Source organism: Dermatophagoides farinae, chromosome 1 (assembly GCF_024713945.1).
Source record: "Dermatophagoides farinae isolate YC_2012a chromosome 1, ASM2471394v1, whole genome shotgun sequence".
Lineage (NCBI taxonomy): Eukaryota > Metazoa > Arthropoda > Arachnida > Sarcoptiformes > Pyroglyphidae > Dermatophagoides > Dermatophagoides farinae.
In genome coordinates, this window is record NC_134677.1 from 2,322,173 (window position 1) to 2,342,151 (window position 19,979).

General features: G+C 30.7%; 1 protein-coding gene across 1 annotated transcript in view; it reads right to left on the minus strand.

Annotated features, from left to right (window-relative positions):
- The window catches only part of Cph (BCL11 transcription factor chronophage), a 36,900-nt gene extending 22,197 nt beyond the window's left edge, over positions 1-14,703 (minus strand). The window contains exon 1 of the mRNA XM_075735107.1: positions 13,453-14,703. Within this exon, the coding sequence (XP_075591222.1) occupies positions 13,453-13,504 (52 nt within the window). The 5' untranslated portion in view covers positions 13,505-14,703. The remainder of the gene's footprint in view (positions 1-13,452) is intronic.
- Positions 14,704-19,979: the final 5,276 nt, after the last annotated feature.

Genomic DNA, 19,979 nt, shown 5'->3' on the forward strand with positions numbered 1-19,979 from the left:
TGGATAAAGACAAACAAGCAAACAAACAAACAACAAAAAAAATTATATTACATATTGTATAAGGCGCCAAAACAAACATTCATCATCATCAAGATTTTGATGAATTCCAATTGATGGCGTATTTATATTGATTGTGTGTGTGTGTATGTGTTTATTTGGAACACATAGAGACCAAAAAAAAAAAACAAATCAACAAATAGAGACAACAGACGGAGAAGCTATTGTATATTTATTTGGGTAAACAAAAAAAAAAAAAAATGGTTGAACGGACCACATCTATCTACTGCTCACTAATACTAATCATCATCAACATCATTCAAGAGGCCGAAATATATTTTTCTTTCTTTTCATTGGTTACTGTTGTTGTTGTTCAATTTCAATTTTTGCTCGGGATCCTATCCTAATGATAATATTGGGGGTGAATTGTGGGAATAAAATGTGGATGACTAAATTGCTGATAACAACAACAACAGCAACACAAGATAAAATGAAAAAATGGCCAAATCAAACAAAGTATGCATCGAAAAACCCAAAAGCAAGCAAAAAAAAAAAAAAAAAAAAATGCGTGTATATGTGATTTCTGGTGCTGGTGTTTCGCTTATCATTTTTTTTTCTTTATTATTTCTTCTACAATCATCAAAACGAAACAAAGTCAAGAGGCTTTCCAAATAGCTAAATCCTAAATATCAACTACATTCTATACTGAACTACGGAACCAGAAAAAAAATGGAAAGAAATAAAATGAGCAGAGCCAAAAGTAAATCTCATCATCATCATCATCGTCGTCGTCGTCGTCAACATTGTGCAGATGACGAAAGCTAACAATTAATTAATATCAATCGACCAATAACCACCATCAACAAAAAAAAACCAACAACAACTATATATATGGTGGCCTCGATGGACAAACATAAACGCCTAATAGAAAAATGTTTTTTCTTTATTTGAGCCAATAGATTACAACGAATAATCACTCAAAAAAAGAGACCACAATGATGATGACAAAGGTCGTCAAGGTGATATAAACGAAATTATGAGTGACATTTGAGAGAACTTAAATCATATTTTTTTCTGGTTTTTCTTTCAACAAACACACATATACATGGAACACACACAAACAAACACCCAACAGCCAAAAAAAAAATAATAATAAAAATTCAACATCACAGTGGCAGCCATAAATTTCCAGTTTGTATATATATACATTTAGAGCATTTGGCAAAATGTTTACAGCTTGGCCATCAACCGGACAGGTATCACAGTGAATGAAACAATCATCAGGAAAAAAATGATAAAAATAAAACAGAGGGAAAAAATGTAAAGAATAGAAAAATAGAGTCGAGTAAACGGAAATGTTTACAATTCGATCAATATTATTGGCAATTGCATTTAATCAAATCAACCATCAGAAAAAAAAGTCAGGCAAGATACCAACGTCCAGATGATAGTCGCCTATGGTTATCTCATCATAACGTATCCGATGTAATAGATTTATATTTTGGAATACCAGAGAAAAAAAAACTCGATTTCGGTACAATATTTCTCTTGTTTGTTTCTCGCTATGTGTGTGTGTGTGTGTGTACGATAGAGACAGGTGTTTAGCTAACCAATGTTTGTATGTAATATTGACACTTTCACTTTTCAAGTGGCCAGTAACCAAACGAATGAAAAAAAAAATATATAACCGAAAAAAAATATATGACATTAACATCATCATAATGAAAAGCGATAGAAAGAATCAATGACAGAATGTCAAAAACTAACGACAACAACAACAGCAAAAAAGGTAACCAGAAAAAAATGGATACTGATGTGTAAACATACACAAAAAAAAATAAAAATAAAAATGCATGACATGGATTGCAAATTATCATTATTATTATTACAGATCATGGCCAAACGATGAGATGGCCAAAATAGAAACGTATAAAAACACATACACACACTCAGTAACAATGAACATTGGAATATAAATGAACAAACCAACAACAACAACAACAAGTGTCATATCTAATGGTATGGCCACCCTGACAGTGTGCTCATCAATTGATGATCATCATCATTGAATCCATGGATAATAGTAAATTAAGCGAAAAATCCAATAAGCTTATTAGAGGACTAAAAAAAAACAAGTGTCATTGTTTAATGCCATTTGGATGGTTGGCTGGTTAGTTAATTTAGTTTTTTTTCAAATATTAATTTAGTTATGGATGATCATCGTTTATAATAATATTTAACAAATAACAACAACGACCACCATCATCATCATAAAGCGATAAGCATCGAAAATTGAAAAGCCGAAACAACAAAAAAAAAGACATTGCCATTACAGAATGACATCGACATTATTATTATCATCGGTATTTGTAGTCAAGTAAAGTACACACCATGTCTGTATTTGTCATGATTGATAATATACAGTATGTATTGTATTGTATGGACAGAATGAAAATGTTTTGATGGCAATCAGGAAAAAAAATGTCAATCCAATATCCAATGGCGAATCCATCATCATCATCATCATCATCATTCCAATAATAAATTTCAAACGTACAAATTATTTTCAAACAAAAAAAATGGAATTGAAATTAAAATTAAATTTTTTTTCAAGCTTTTTATTAGAATTTTGCTCATAAAAATATAAATAAGTACATAAAGACGAGACCTGAAAAAGAAAAATATCAATAACATGAACATGGTCACATCATAATCATGTTACAAATAATTTTTTTTCGTTCTTTTTTTTTTGGTTGAGTTTTTTTTCTCCTTTTTCTTAATTGATTAAACCAATTCCATTAGCCATTGTGTAATAAGAGTGTTTATTAATATCATCATCATCATTCACCAGTAGCACGTATATGATACATTCACCATTATTAATGTCATCATGATCCATTGAAAATATATTGAATTTTTTTTTTCGGTATTTTATCCCAATCCACAACCGACATACAAATATACAACACAATAATCATCAACAACAAGAGAAAAAAATGGCATCATTATTTATATGGGAAACCAATAACATATACAAATATCAAAATCAAAATCCATATCGACAACATTCAAATGATTACGATTAAGCGATTCATTTCATTTCATTTTCTTTCCCTCTATTATATACACATCATTTCTGCATTAATTTTGATGTGTCCAAAAAAAACACGTCGCCATCAAATTATGATGATGATGATGATGATCACCATAACCAGATACCAAAAATGATCATGTTTATTATTATTGCATTTTTTGTTATTGTTGTGTATGTGTGTGTGTGGGGTTTATATAAAAAAATGGCCGACGGACGGCTAATTGAATCTATTTCAATTAATGTTCATTTAGAAATTAAATGATATAACAAAAATAGCAATGCAATAGTTAAAACATGATTGGACATGGACACACACACACACACATGCATAGATACAAGATGTAAATGTAAATTGTAAACGCGTCCGTTTTTTTCTCATATATGTGTAGACATTTTATTTGAAAAATGAAAATTTATTTATGCAAATGAGAAAAAAAGGGTTCATGGTCAAATTGGTTACGATGGACAAATTTAACAATTCAAAACAACCAGTAAAAAACACACACATACACATCAAATTGATTACGATATGTCCATCAAATATCGACATCAATGAGAGCATTCGAAATCAGATCTAATATCCATAACCAGTCAATTGAAAAAGGATCATTCATTTTTCCCCCATTATCGCATTGTATATTGATCAATGATCATTGATCATCATGATAGATCAATCGTGTCAATGAATAAAAGTTCAGTTATTACAGGAAAAAATGATGATACTGATACTTTGATTTTTTTTCGTGGAAAAACTACGCTACTTAGATTCAATAGCACATTAACATCATAATATCAAAAAAAAAATATATAAAATTTATCGAAATGGGAATCATCATCATCATCATCATGATGACACTGACAAATATATATGAAAATTCTTTTCATTCAAAAATAATAAGGCTAAATAGCGTATAGCCACATAGAATGTAGCTGGAAAAAATTGTATTGATGATCGAAGCATCAAATGTCCTTCGGCCGGCTGTGTTATACATTTCATTTGTTTCATTTGTTGTTGTTGTTTTTTTGTTGCAATTGAATGAATGAAATGTATGCACAACTGGACGTTGAGTAAATATGGCAAATATTCAGTTGTTAAGAGAAAGAAAGATGCCATATACTTGATGAATGTACCATTCATTTATTCATTCGTACAGATGGACAATTTAAACAAAATGTAAAATACCCTGCTGCTATTTACTATGATTCAATGATGATGATGATAGCTATAGCCATCATATCAATGTCCAAAAATAAATCCTAGTGGTCATCATCATCATCATCACCATCACCATCATGACAATCCTTAAATGAATCAAGTAATTCAATTTATTATATTATTTTTTATTCGTCTGTACATGTATGGCAACAACAACAACAACAACAAAAAATAAATTTAAATAAAGAAGCTCTCGAACACACACACACACATATCACACATCGCACATCATATTTCAATGTCATATATACACATTGATGATGAGTATACCATTGAAGATGGACAACACTTCAACTCATCATCATCATCATTGGATTTTTTTTTCAATTAATTATCTTTAAACAAAAATCATAAAGATGATCCAGTGTCCGAATCATATAAAAGAAAGCGGAGAAAACATAAACACACACACATACACACACACACGAACACATAAAAGTATGAAAAACAAATTCATTAGCTTAGATTAATTCGTTTAAATTATTAGATAGCCATATATCCGCATCTAAACATCAAAAATGAACAACAGCAACAACAAATAATCAAGGTAACTAGGACATATGTAATACACACATACACATAAGCTTCATCTGTCCATGTAAGTCATATTCGAATATGTGAATACATCCACTTTTAAACATCATCATTCCATTTGTGCAAGATATTTTTTTGTCTTGTTGTTGTTGTTGTTGTTGTTGCAATAATTGTTGAATGAATGGCATAAAAATAATAATAATCAACAAGAAATAAAGATGAATATTATTTAAACAAAACATAGCGACCTTTGGCATGATGACAAATATACATACAACATACAGTTGTTGTCGCCATGTTTGTTTTTTTTCTGTTTTTCTGTCTATGTCTTTCGATTTGACGAATTGGATTTTGAAATAAGAAAAAAATGATGATGATGAACAAGAAAAAAAAATCGAAAGTGCAAAGTGGTTGCACATTGGATCTCGGAAATACAAAAATAAAGAAAAAAAATCTAAAATCTAAACTCGTCTAACCAATAAACCTCTAATACATACACACACACGTCGTAGCAATGAATCTTCAAAGAAATAGAGAAAAAAAAATCATTTCTTTACAGACATCACCATACAACATCAACAAGTAGAGGTGACAAAATAAAAGATAATCGACGAAAAAAACATCATCAAGACCTTCATCGTCAAGTCAAACAGAAAAAAAATTATACATTTTTTTCACAAAATTGATTAGACAGGCGCGCCAAAAAAAAATCCTAACACACTATTTGGTCGATAATATACATTCACATATTTTTTTATTTAACCGAAAAGGAAAACGGAAAAATAAAAATAAAATTTTTTTTTATGTGAAAGAAATGAAATGTTGACCAAGAAAAAAGATTAGATTAACTGCTAGGTCATAGAAACTGGAGAAAATACAGACAAGAAAATAAAAAATGTATAAAGAGAAATTGGGCTTGAAATGCAAATGAAAAAATTGATGACCAAATCACATCACATATAGTGATGTATTGGTAAGGAAAACAACAAAAACAAAACAAAAAAAAAACAACGACCATATTTTGTGCAATTTTTGGCGAATGATAATGATAACCAAATATTATCAATTTGCTATAGCAATATATATTGGATGTATGAATATAGTGATGAAAGTGACAGTATCCGATTCACCATATTTTCGCCATCAAATCAAATATTAGATATTTGATTAAAAACGAACCGTTATCTGAACAAAATCAATTGTTGAATGATACTGTATATAATATAGCTGCTAAATAGATTCGATGACATTGATCATTTTGTTCATCGAATTTCTCATCGGACACACATTTGTTTGAGGGCAAGAAAAAAAAACAGAAATTTCCAAAGAAAATCCATCCAGAAAAAAACGAATAAAGACCACTCCCTAAAGAAGTCAAGACAGTACATTTGGTAGATAACCGAATAACTTTGTATCATTTTACAAACACACACCACCAACAACAACAACAACAATATCATTCAGGCTTTTGCCAAAAAAAAAAAATTTCGGATTTCAAATCAAATCGGATGAATCGAATACACGTATGATGTGACAATTGAATCAATCAATATTAATTGATAAAATAAATCTTTTACTAGTCACCAATACAATAATCATCAATTTTTTTCTTGTTGATAATTTAATCTAATCTAAAACAACAGAAAAATGAAAATTTTCTTTGGAAAATGACATGGACTTTATCAACACACACACAGAGACACACACACACACACACATTGGATCAATCATTAATGGATAGTGGTGATATGTATATGACCATCAACTAATCGAATCAAATGATCGAAAGACCTTTTTTTTCTTTAAAAAAAACAGATTAACAAAAAAATAATGACGTTTTTTCATGTTTTTTCCGTCACTTTGGTATTGCCAAAAAAATGGATACTTTATCCTTATTGATCATCATCATAAATGTCTAGAAATTATTAAATGAATCTGTTATATTTAACATCCGAAAAAATAGCTATTAGTTTAATATATACAATTCCTAGTTTATTTGATTGAATGGTCGTCTTTTTTTCTCTGAATTCTTTGTAATTCATATCAATTTCTATGGTAACCAACAGTAAATAAAAAAAACAAATGTCATAAAAAAACATATCATCATTGTGTGATGTCTGTGTATCACCATCGAGATTGATTTATTAAAGATGGTTAATATAATATAAAAATGATAATGGTAAACATGTAAACAATATCCACCCATACACACACACACACCAACAAAATATACGACAGACCAAAGGCCAATTATTAAACATTATCATAGATTTGGACAGTGTACTGAAAGTAAAAGTATCCGGAAAGATATTATTTTAATATAAGGTTTTCATGAAAGTAGGTAAATTAAACCGAAACGAGAAAGTAGAAAGAAAAAGAAAAATTCAAACGGTCAACAACCATATATACAAGAGGATAGATTTGATCATTATCATCATCATCATCATAAATGATGAAAAAAGAATGAAAATGAAGGACTTAGAATGTGCCAAACACACACACACATACACACATAACCATCATCGACAACAAGACACACAAAAAAGTTTGTTTGCATTATTTGTCGTCATTTGATGTTGATTTCGATTTCGATGTCGTCGTCGTCGTTATTATTACTTGAAGAAAAGACCAAAATATATGGCATAGAATGATGACCTTGTGTGTATTTGAATTACGACAATGTATAATGTTGATGAGATGAACAAAAAATTTTTTCTTGTCCATGATGTGTGTGTATGCCGTGGACAAGCAGATGGACAATCATGGCTTGAGAGGTTTTTTCTTTCTGGTTTTTGACAGAAAAGACGTGATGATGATGATGTAAGATATCAAGGGTCCGTCCATATATATACAAAACTTTGACACAACGGTCAATTCAAACATCCGCACGCATACATTGCATATACAAAAAGCATTAAATTAAAACAAAAGGCATCACATCATCAAACATCTTCGGTCTCAGCTGGGTCGTCATCAGTGGCTATGATTGTATTTTTGTTTTTTTTTTCTTGAATATTTTGTTCCAATCTTATAAGCTATGACCAATACCACAATCCTCATCATCAACATCATTGATGATGGGCAAAGTTATTACGTAAACTAAACACGAACCTTGCCCTTCGCGATGAGAAAAGAAAGACAGGACCTTGTCTGGCGATCTTACTAAATTTACAATGACCATCTGATCTGGCCATCACACCACAACTGTTGCTAGGCAAAAAAAAAAATTTTTTCAGTGAAATGAACAGAATAAGACCTTTGACCTTTGCATTGGCCATTTTTTTCTTGGATGTGCTATGTGAGCATCTGCAATGGTCATTTAGTTTTTTTTTGTAATCTCTTATGCTCTTTTATAAACGTATTGATCAATGAGAAAAATGGAATCGTTATCGAATCTAATCTATGAACCAATAGATAGTACACGAGCGCATCGTGTTTTGAATCATCATCATCATCTACAAGGCGTGGATGCTAATCCCATTTTTTAGGAACAAATTTTTTGATACATCTGCGCCAGAGAAAAAATTATGATTACTAGGTCTGTAGGTCTCATCCGCCAACATTTAATGGTTATGATGAATCAAGCCCACAGGAAATACAGGACATGACTTGGTTTCGTGAGATTCATTTTCACCAGAACATATTGCCTGACTGCTTTCATGTTTGCTTGACTGATAACAAAGAGAAAAAAGTTCAATGTCCAAAGTCAAATTATGAAAAAACAACCATCGATATGGTCAACAACAAATGAGAAAGAATTTTGTGTGAATGAAGAGGCATCTCTAAACAACAAAATTCAAATTTTTTTTTCATTCTGTAAGTTCATTATAAAACACCATGAAACATCTGGTTCATTTTGACCGACCATTTCAACATCTTTTTGGCAAAATATTTTTTTTTCACCATAGATTATAAGTGACGCTTAACGAAAACAAACGATCATCACACATTATGATAACATTGATCTATTAGAAATTTAAAATTTGCGAAAATAAAAACGAAAAATTCAAGCACGTTAGCCCATAGGCATAAAACGATAATTGACAAGATCAGAAATAAAATGATGCTAAAAAAGGCATTGATAAACATTGAAAAGTAAAAATTCCATCCACCCATGGATGTCCAGCAGAGATTATGAATCACAAATGGACATTGGTGTAAGAAAATGAAAGTTTATTTTATACTGGTCATTTATATTGTGAAAATAATGAGGCACACACACACAAACAAATACAGGTGTTTACAGATAAATTAGACAAAGTGGACAGACAAGTCACAACAGAATAAAAGCTAGGACCAATGTATGATGACCATGACATTTAATGTTTATATTGTAAAAAAAAATAAAAAAAAATCAAAACACACCTGAAAAATTATAATAACCAGTCATTATTTTAAGTTATACAAGGCCAAAGAGTTATTTATCGGTGTGTATTTGTTTGGTCAGTCATTAGATTTTTAGCTCATCTAATGCTTGATTTAATTAAAAAAAATAAAATACTTTGGCGAAGGAAGTGGGGGAAGTACACATTTTCTGTTATAACAAATATAGCAAATATACCGAAGCCAAATTGTGTAAAGCGCAAGAGTTTTACTTTTTGCTCACACACACACACAAACACATTTTCACATGATCTATATAATGAAAATCGTATTGAACTCCAATTCGAGTCCATCATCATGGTCCAGAAATGATTTGTGTATAGAGAGTTTAGTTTAGTTTATATGTGTGTATTTGTGGAACAATTGGGACATGCACAACGCCATCATCATCAACATTACCGATCAAATGTACAAACGCACCCACACACACACACACATACATACATACATAAACAACTGGCCATCGATCCAAAGTGAATGCTTCACCATTTTGATAATATATAGAAAGAAAGAGAGAGAGAGAGCTAAATAGAGAGAGGGAAATAGAGGGAAATAGAGTAATGATAGCCCTTTTTTGACTGGTTACCACATTTTCACTATAATAATGACGATTCTAAAAGTGTATTTTTTTAAAGAAAAAAAAACCAGAGTCCATCATTTTAAATGTGTATTAAAAAATTTTTTTTTCGATTATAAATGATCAATTGATTTTGATTTTTTTTCTAGCTCGTGATCGATCAATGACAATCAATAAAATGCAAAAGCTCGTGTGTTTATGTGTTTGCTGCTGATGATGAAAGGAAAGAAAACAACAACAATGACGATGATTATGATGATTTTAAAGAAAATATATATAAAACCTCGAATCTAGTGGATAGATAAAATCAATAAGCCATCGTCATCACAATCTCTCTAATACTCGCTCTTTCTGGTATCTTGACTTTTCTTTGTTGTTATTTTCTTGTAAATTAAAAACTAAAATGCAATGATGAGAATGATGAATAACGGATAGGCTAAATTGAGCAATATAATAAATGCTGCTGTTGTATAGCAAAAAAAAAAAAAAAAAAAAAACAGAAAAATTTTTATTTTTTTTAGGAAAAAAAAATCTCGATGATAAGATTTTTGTTTGAATGTTGATAGCCGATTTGGAATGACCGACTTGTATGTATGCATGTATGATGAAAGTAAAAATCAAAGGACATCATCAGCATCCGTATCTATCAATGAAAATACAAATATACAATGGCGATCAATCATTTGATAAGAATCAATAATCAATACGCTGACTATTGTCAAATTTATTTTTTTCTGATATAGCACTTGTTAAAATAAGACTGGACTTTATGATGATGTTAAAACCAGAAAAATTGGCTGAATTTGTCCTTATAATGATGATGATGATAGCGGATATTGTGTTAAAACCAGAAAAAAATATTAATTAAATGGAGGGAAAATATAACTTGAATTTCAAGAGATTTCAATCTTTGTTTGTTTCATTCTCAATTGGTTTCCATATTAAAAATCATTAATTTTTTTTTGTTACAAGCAAACAAAGAAAGAAGGACAGAAAAAAAACAAAGTCCAAAGTATAAGACAGCCAGCCAATCGACAATCAACAATAAGAGAGCATTAGAAAATTGAGAGAAAAATGGATAGCCGGCACTCTGACATGAAACCTGAAAAAACCAGTGAATCCAACATCTATTCAACCAACCAACCAAGCAACCAACAAAAACGCAAAACGAATCATTGAGATGGTTGAAAACGAAAAAACAAAATAAAAATTGAACAGATGCGTGCAATTTTTTTACTTTTCACTCGTTTTTTAGATGCTTGATTATGATCATTTATATTATTTGGATGCCAGTGGTCTGTTTATGGTATGACTCTCTTTACAATGTACCATTGATTCAAATGTACTGGTATTATCAATGAAGAAATATTTCATTCTCTGTAAAGGAAGGCTGATATATGATGATGATAATAAATACGTTAAGAGTTTTATATTATATCAATAAACCAGATCAAAATAAGAAAAAAAAATCAAAGCCGACAATGAATTTACATCCGTTTTTCGTTTTTTGTCAATATCAAGTTTAAATATGATGCTTATATGAATTGAAAAAAATTGTATCAGTAGCCAAAGACATAAGGTCCTTATAATTCAAAAGTAAAGAGCCAAGGTAATAAGTATTGTACTGTACTGTAGAGTACTATTAGTAACGATGAGATTGAATGCAAATATATTAAATCAAGATGTGAACATCGTACATACACACAGAAATTTTTGAATATTTTTGTTTTGAATCAGGTCAAATTCATTGAATAAGGTAAGGTTTGGCTTTCCACGGAAATTGGAAATGAGAACACACACACATAAACGGACCAAAGATCACGACAACGAACCGTAATAATCTTTAAAAACTAGACCCATTTAGTTGAGATGGAAATTGATTGTTGTTGTTGTTGATAATGATGATACCGGCTAACCTAGTTGTCGTTATATATGTGTTTACACTATATGTAATGTGAACTCTCAATTTCATTTGGCCAAAGAATTACAAAATCACTTTCATTTTATTAGTTCATCCATGTCATAATCATCATCATCATTGTATGTTCATCATCCACACATTATGATGACAGAATCAAAGTCCAGTCATTTCGGCATTTATTATACAGATAAGCTATTTGTGTTTGTATGTATGTGACTTTTGACCGTTCTGGTCACTAGCAAGACGTCTAGCAGACTATTTTGGCAATGAAGATGATGATGATGTGAAAAAAATTTTTTCGTTTTGTTTTCCAACGAAAAAAAAAATTAAAAAAAACGGCCTCGGTCAAACTACAGAGTACAAGCAACAAGTGCCATATGTGGTCAGCCATTAGCCATGTACATAATATTGAATCTTATTTACGGTGGCCATAGAAGGACAAAGGTCATGTCCACTGACCTCGATCGTACATTTATGTATGGAAACCGAAAACGATAGCCAACCGACAGCATGGCTGCTGTCTGTCTGCTGTTGTTGTTGTTGTTCATGATGATCATGATGGTCAATCAGGTGCAATGGTGGTCATGGTAGCCAAAAGAAAGTGACAGTGGCCTTGAAGTTGGTCCCTTTTTCTTTACTTTCTAAAGCTTATATGTTTGCATATTTTGGCATCGATATTGTAATCTTGGCATGATGATGGAAAACACGATGGAAATCAGATTGGAAAGAAAAAAAGAAAGAAATAAACTAATGACAATGACGTAAAGAAAAATTTGACCGACTAAGGTCAAGGAGATCCAAAGGACAAACAATAACAATAACAATCTCAGATCAATCACACACACACACACAGATATGACATACACATAGGACTCTAAATAGGCCAAACATAAAACGGCCGGAAAGGATAGCAGATTTTACCAGCGAAAAAAAAGGAGGACCGAAATAACCACCACCTGGACCTAGGACCATTGTTATTACTATTTTTACCAATGTATACACAAAACAGGCAACTCTTTTAATATTTCTATAAGATAAAACAAATCAAAAAAAGGGCCAAAGAGTACAGAGTGTAGGAAAGTTGGGCGCGGTTCACTCATACAATGTCTGATCGGACATTAAACCAAAAAAAAAAAAAAAAAAATAAGATGAAAAAACAACAATAACCATAGGCCATTTTTCGTATATGGCCTTCAATCGACTCGAATGTTATCTCGACATGCTGCTGCTGCTGCTGCTACTGCAAACCAAACAACAACAAAAAGAGTAAATGATGGAATTGAATTCAATAATGGAAAAAAATGGAAATTAAATGCAACAGTTGGTACAACAAACGGACCAATCGGATTGTTGGTATGATATGTGAATGGATTATTTTACAAAACACAATAACTGTAACGAAAACACAAGGATTGTTAAACGACAAAGGAGTTATAGATAGATGGATAGATTGAAATAGACAAGACAGAGTTTTTTTCGATGTTATAGGAGAGTTAAGAAAAAAAAAGATTGTTTCAAAACAATCAGAAAAAAACGCAGGCGCATATTAAATATTGATGATGATTATAATTGACAAACAAACAAACAAATAAAATACAGAGAACATTCAACAAACGAAGATGGAAAGAATTTTTTTTTTTTTTGATTGATGGAAAAGAAGAATGTTGTATTTGTGAATAGATGGAAAAAGTGAAAAACTTCCAGAGAGCAAAAAAAAAAAATTTACTTACGATTGACTAGACGCTTTCTTGGTTGAGGATTTTCTTGCTTACGACGAGACATTTTCGGTTATTTTTTTTCTTTTCTTGACCAAAGAAAAAAAAATGATAATAATTTCGTTTTCGAATATCGGGAATTTTTTTTTCACATAGAATTTTAACACAAACAAAAAACTATAATAATGAGAAGATAATGATGATTAGACCAAAATGAAGACCAAAAACTAAAGAGATGAACAAACAAACAAACAAAAAAATTTTGTGTGAAAATCGTTGATCATTTATATATATTATTAATGTGCGTGTGATGATGATGACGGCGACGATGCTGGTGGTGGTCATCCATTCATGGTCAACAAATTGATTATAAATGGACAAAATTAAAAATAAAAGTTAGTGGCTTGAATTAGCCACTCATATATTTGGTCACTGATGGTTTGTGTGTGTGTGTGTATGTTGTGGCATTTGTGTTATTTTATCAAAAAAAAAACAAAAAATTTTTAAAAATTAATCAAGATGGTTCAAAATGTAGATGAATATTGATAAATAAATTCATTTCTGAAAAAAAAGAATTTCCGTTATTTCTACAAAGAGAAGAAGAGGAGGATGAATGTATGAGAGAGAGAGAGGCTGAGTGGACACAATTCGTTCGAAAACGTTCGAAATTCGAACAATTTATTAAAAATTATTGAAAATTATTTATTCATATTCATTCAGATATATGAATGGATGTTTTGGACATTTTTTTTTTAATTGTTGTAATTGACCAAATGTAATTGCATAAAAAACACTCACACACAAACATTATTTAAACACATATAAAAAAAAGTCCAATAAACAATGATCGATTTCAATTAAAATTGATCGATCGATGATGTAACAACAAAAATGACAATGGTAACAAAACCGAAACAAACAAAAAACACCGTACACAAAATTTTAACCCTTTGATGTTGAATTAATAATCATCTATTGATCTGAAGAGACATTATTGATATGATGATGATATCTGAAGTAATTAATTTTATTCGATGATTCTTCTTCTATATCCGAATCATAGATAACAATTTGCCGTTAATCGGACAATACACTACCAAAATACACACGTACAACAAATTATACGTCTTAACAGTTGTAACATCAAAAGCAGACTAAAATATTGAAAAAAAACCTGCTAAAAAACATACACATGCAATAATAACGAACGGGCATCATCAAATGGAATAATACGACGACGACGACGACGACTACACTTAACTAACCATCGCTAAAATAAAATAAAAATAAAAAATTGTTTCTGTTCTCTCTCTCTCTGTTAACATCGCAATCGTCGTTGTCGTCGGCAGCAGCATCAGCAGCAGCAGCGGCTTCGATGTGCACACATGGAAATCGAGGATACCATGTCCATTGAATAATAAAGAGAATGTGAGAGAGAGAAGAGAAAGAGGGAAAGCAGCGCCGCTTGGTTCAGATATATCTGTTTGTGTGTGTGTATGGATGCATATATCTTCTGTATATATCAAATACACAAGGAGAGCCAAGAGCCAATTTTTTTTTTTTTTTTTTTTGAAATGCATTGATTCGATTGCCACTATTGTTTGGTGAGTGTGTGTGTGTGTGCGTGTTGTATTGACCACTACCACTACTACAGGAAGCCCTTTTTTTTACTGATTTTTTTTGACGTCACATAATGATTATGATGAGATCATTGGGCCCTTTTTTTTCATTGTTAAATAATTATTAACGATAAATATCCATATGGATCGATTAAATTGATTTGAATGTTTTTTGTTTTGTTTTGTGTATACTGATGGTCATTATTGTTTTCGACTTTTTTTTTACTTCTGTTAATCTATATTTTTGATATAAAGGTTTGACCAATCTTTAGATCAGTACTTCCTGTTGTATTTATTTTTTTTTTTTTGGTTTGTTGGTTGAATTTGCATATCTTGTGTGTGTGTGTTTGTGCAATCTATATCGTTATATAGACATGTCAATATCGATATAAATGACCCAATATATGACCTGTTTGTTTGATTTTTTTTTCTTTTTTCCATCATCCATATTCACATCATCATCATCATCAATTGCAATTTTTTTTCTTTTCTTTTTTTTTGCCTTGACATTAACCATTGACCTTTTAGAAAGGAACAAAAATCTATTGTATAATAATCTCGATTTGAATGTGTCCTTGCTTACGGTCACTATGGGTCACAACTTTATATTCAATATATATATTGCAATGACCGTGGCCTTCGTTCCAAACATCATCATCAATATCAAGGTTATCCAACAACAACAACATCAGCAACAAAAAATCTACCCGCACAATATTCGGATATATAAATTGATGATGGTCAACAAAATATATAAAGTAAAACAGGGATTTCTTTTCTCTATTTGAAACATCGTTTGAATCAATATGTGAATTGAATATAAACTGAGGGTAAAATCAAAAAGAAAAAAAAATGGTTGACAAATGAAGAAGAAGAAGAAAAAAGTATTTTCTCACGTTTCAAACATATCGTTTCTGGCTCGGACCCTCGACATCCATCCAAAATGTAATTTTGAATGGACCGTTTGTTTTGTCCGTTACTGCTGCTTCTGCTGCTGTCCCTACGGTTGAGATAGATGGATGCTAGCCAACAGAAACCAAACAAAAAAGGCGTGGACAATATACCAAGGATGTAATATTGACGAGCACGACGAAAGGTAACCATTGCAAATATATTTAGGAAACAACAAAAAAAAATGCCTCACCTATTTTATGGAACTTTTTTTTTTACTTCCTTGAGTTGGTTTTAATGGTGATCAATATTATTTCCAATGGATGGATGGATAGATGGATGGATGGATGAATGAACAGATGGACCCTATGAATGAATTGAACAGGGGAGAGATGCAATGAACAAAAGGTCCATATTTTTTCATCATTTTCTCCATCAATTCAAATGACGTGACTATGGTTTTCTTTTTTTTCATTCATTTGTCGTTGTTTGAAAATGGATGTGATATGTTGGTGGACATGTGTGTGTGTGTGTGTGGAACAAATGTGTGATCATCATCATCATCATGACCAAACAATGAATTTATGTGTGTGAGTGTGTATGTCGGGTAAGTAATAAATAAACTACAATAAGGTGATCTGATTTGTTGTATCATAAAAGTAGCGGCCCAAAATATTACTATCATTAAAGTTTGTTTTTTTTTCTTACTGATTGAAACTTTAAATAACGGTTCATACATATTATAACTGTTGGTATAAACCAATCAAATTTGATTTTGATATGAAAAAAGCGAAAAATTTTTCTTTTTTTCATAATACCGCCTACGCAATAACGCTTTGAACTAGCCACTGTCCATCACATTCACTAATATCATATATTTATATAGCTAACCGGACAATAAACACAAACGTGATTTTTTTTCGGGGAAGTTTCTACCTTTTTTTAAAATAATAATATAATTGAAAGGAGTGGTCAGTGGCGAGTTTTTTTGTGTGGTCAATAGTATTTTTTTTTGTTGCCATATATATAACGAATGTGTATGTTATATATCATCATAGTGGGCACTATCTCTTGCATACTAAAAAAATGTCCATTCGAGTGTGCGTGAAGAGTTTAGAGTTTGTTTTCGGAGAATAAAAAGAGAGAGAAAAAAAAACTTGAAATATATCGAGGCGTCGTATATCATAGGGAAAAAAACTGGAAACAGGCGGGAAATAGTATCTGGATATATCGACGGACTTAGTGTGTGTGTGTGTGTGTCCATCGAAACCAACACACAAACAACCACTGTAGATATGTTGACAGTAGTACAATTATTACCTTTATACAACAATAAGTTATTTCGGACGCTATACCCGTTGATCGAGTATAAAAAAAAATTGACACTGTTTGTAACCATGATGGACAATGTTTCTATAGAACATTGTTTGCGTGTTTTTCGTTTAGATTTTCATCCATAATCATCATCATCATCGATTCGATTCGATCGACCTTATATTATTGGATCAATATATTTTGTGATCGTGGTATGTGGTGTTTTCTTTGATTCTAATAATATATATAGAATCGTACAAACTATTGAATGACCGAATTGACCGAAATGAAATTGTGTGACAAATGTAATGAATGAATGAATGAATGAATGAGAAAAGGAATGGCACGCCAAAAAAAACATTTACCCATTAATTTGAACCAAAAAAAAAAAAAAAAAAAAAAATGAAAAAGAAAACTGGAACAATGAAATAGGGTGAAAAAAAAATTGGAAAATTGAGTTAAAATAGAAATGGACTGAAAAGAAAACTATGGAAAATGGAACTGAAATAAATTCATGACGATTATTTTTATTATCGACCAAAAGTTAGTTACCTGAAACAACAAACAAACAATGGAAAATGCAACCAAAAAAAAGCGAAAAAAAAATTTTCTTCGCTTTTTTTTGTTGTTGTTTGAAAATATATATACAATACACTCATGAAGGAATTGTCATCATCATCATCATCGTCAGGTATCGTGGTCGTCATCGTTAGTGACACGCAATACAATTTTTTTTTTAGCCATACAATATGACTTTGACAAATTTGAAGAAAAAAAAATCCGAATCAAGAATGATAACGATGAAAAATAAAAAGTTTCGAATATTTTTTATTCTTTGTTGTTGTTGTTTTTGTCTTTCATTCCTTTTCCTATTCGTTTTTTTTTTTTTTTGGTTTTGACAGATTCTTTTTATATACCAGGAATCATCAAAGTTTATTTGAGAAAAAAAAAGACCAACACCAAAAGCGAAAAAAAAAACAAAACGAAAAAAAAGTTCAGGTCAACTTTTTTTCCTGGTTACAGAAAAAAAATAAGTAAATTCTAATCGATATCGATTTTGGATTTTTCCCGATCGGCCGCTGTACGGTTCACGATAATTTTCGCGAAAAATGAATTTTTATTTTGAAATTCATAAATAGCGCCATCTACCGATGGGCCTAGGAGAAAAAAATTTTGCTTTTTTTCCAGGAATTTAATTTAGGATTTTCAATTTTTAAATTATTAGACAATAATAAATTAGGACCAACAATAGTACAATTTTTTTAGGCAAAAGGAAAAAAATGTCTTCCTTTTTGACAAAAAAAAATCGATCATCATCATCAAAGTGGAAAGACTTTCCTCTTCTTTTTCGTCATCGGATTCGATATTGATTGAAATCAGTGTGAAAAAATAAAAATGAAATGAACTCAATGTTTGTACTTTATGGTATTGTTCAACAACAACAACAACAACAACAACAACAGCAGCAGCAATTGCAGAAAGTTGAAATCAAAAATCAATTCAATTGTCTGCCTTGTTGTTGTATTTGTACGGTGTATTGAATTGTATTTTTTCAACATTAAATTTAATGACATAAATATTGTCAACGGTAGTATTACGATGATGATGACGCCCGATGATCACAAATTTACTTTTTTTTTCATTCAAAGAAAAATAATATTCATTCATGTCACCATACACACACACACACACACACACACACAAATATAATCAATCCAGAAATTGTTCTTTCTCTCTCTCACTCTATCTGTCTTTCTTGATGTCAAATCTCGAGACCAATATCGACCGTGTGACTTATTTATTGTTATGTGTGTGTGTGTATGTGTGTGTCTATATCCCCTTATTGCACCATTTTTTCATTTTGATATCTGTATTCTTTAATAGATATAAAAAATAGATGAAAGAAAATAAAAGATCTAAATGGTAATTACATGGACAACAACAACACTAGTAAACATGAACGATATTTCGCCGGATGTTAAATAGATTTTGTCGAGTGTGACCGTCATCACATCATCATATAGCTGATGTATCTATGCTGTTGTCATTGACCATATGCTAGTTGTTGTTTTTCTTTTCTTATTTATACATTGAAATTATTCGTGACCATCAAGAGCCATCATTCGTGAAGAATTCTAATCTAAAAAATCTGTATGTTGAATGTCCAAAGTCCCTGACCTTGAGTAGTAGCAGTAGTAGTCCGATTCTTTTCACTATGAATGTTGATGATGATGATGACGATGATGACGATGATGAACTGTCGCAAACTTTCACTTATTTTTATTTTTTATTTTTTCATTTCCGTCTTAGAAAAAAGAAAAGAAAAAAATAATTCACATAATATCAATAGTCGTAGTAGTAGTAATAATAATAGTTTCGATCCAGTGAACATTTTCATTCAAAAGATGTTTGTGTGTGTGCAATGCGTAAATTGATTTTTCTCATCGATTTTTGTTTTGTTTTGGTTTTGCATGAGAAAATTGAAATTGTTTGAATTCATTCAAAAAAAAAAAAAAAAAATCCAATTTTCTCGGCTGACCAATTGACATGACCATCATCATTATTGCTTGTTTTATTGCTGTTGATATGTCAAATAAAGATAATTCACAATTTTTTACTGACAAATCCAGGATATGAATTTTCTAATTGATTGCAAAATTGAAGATAATTCACAACCAGAAAGACAACGAAATACAAAACAAAAAAATCCTATAAAAT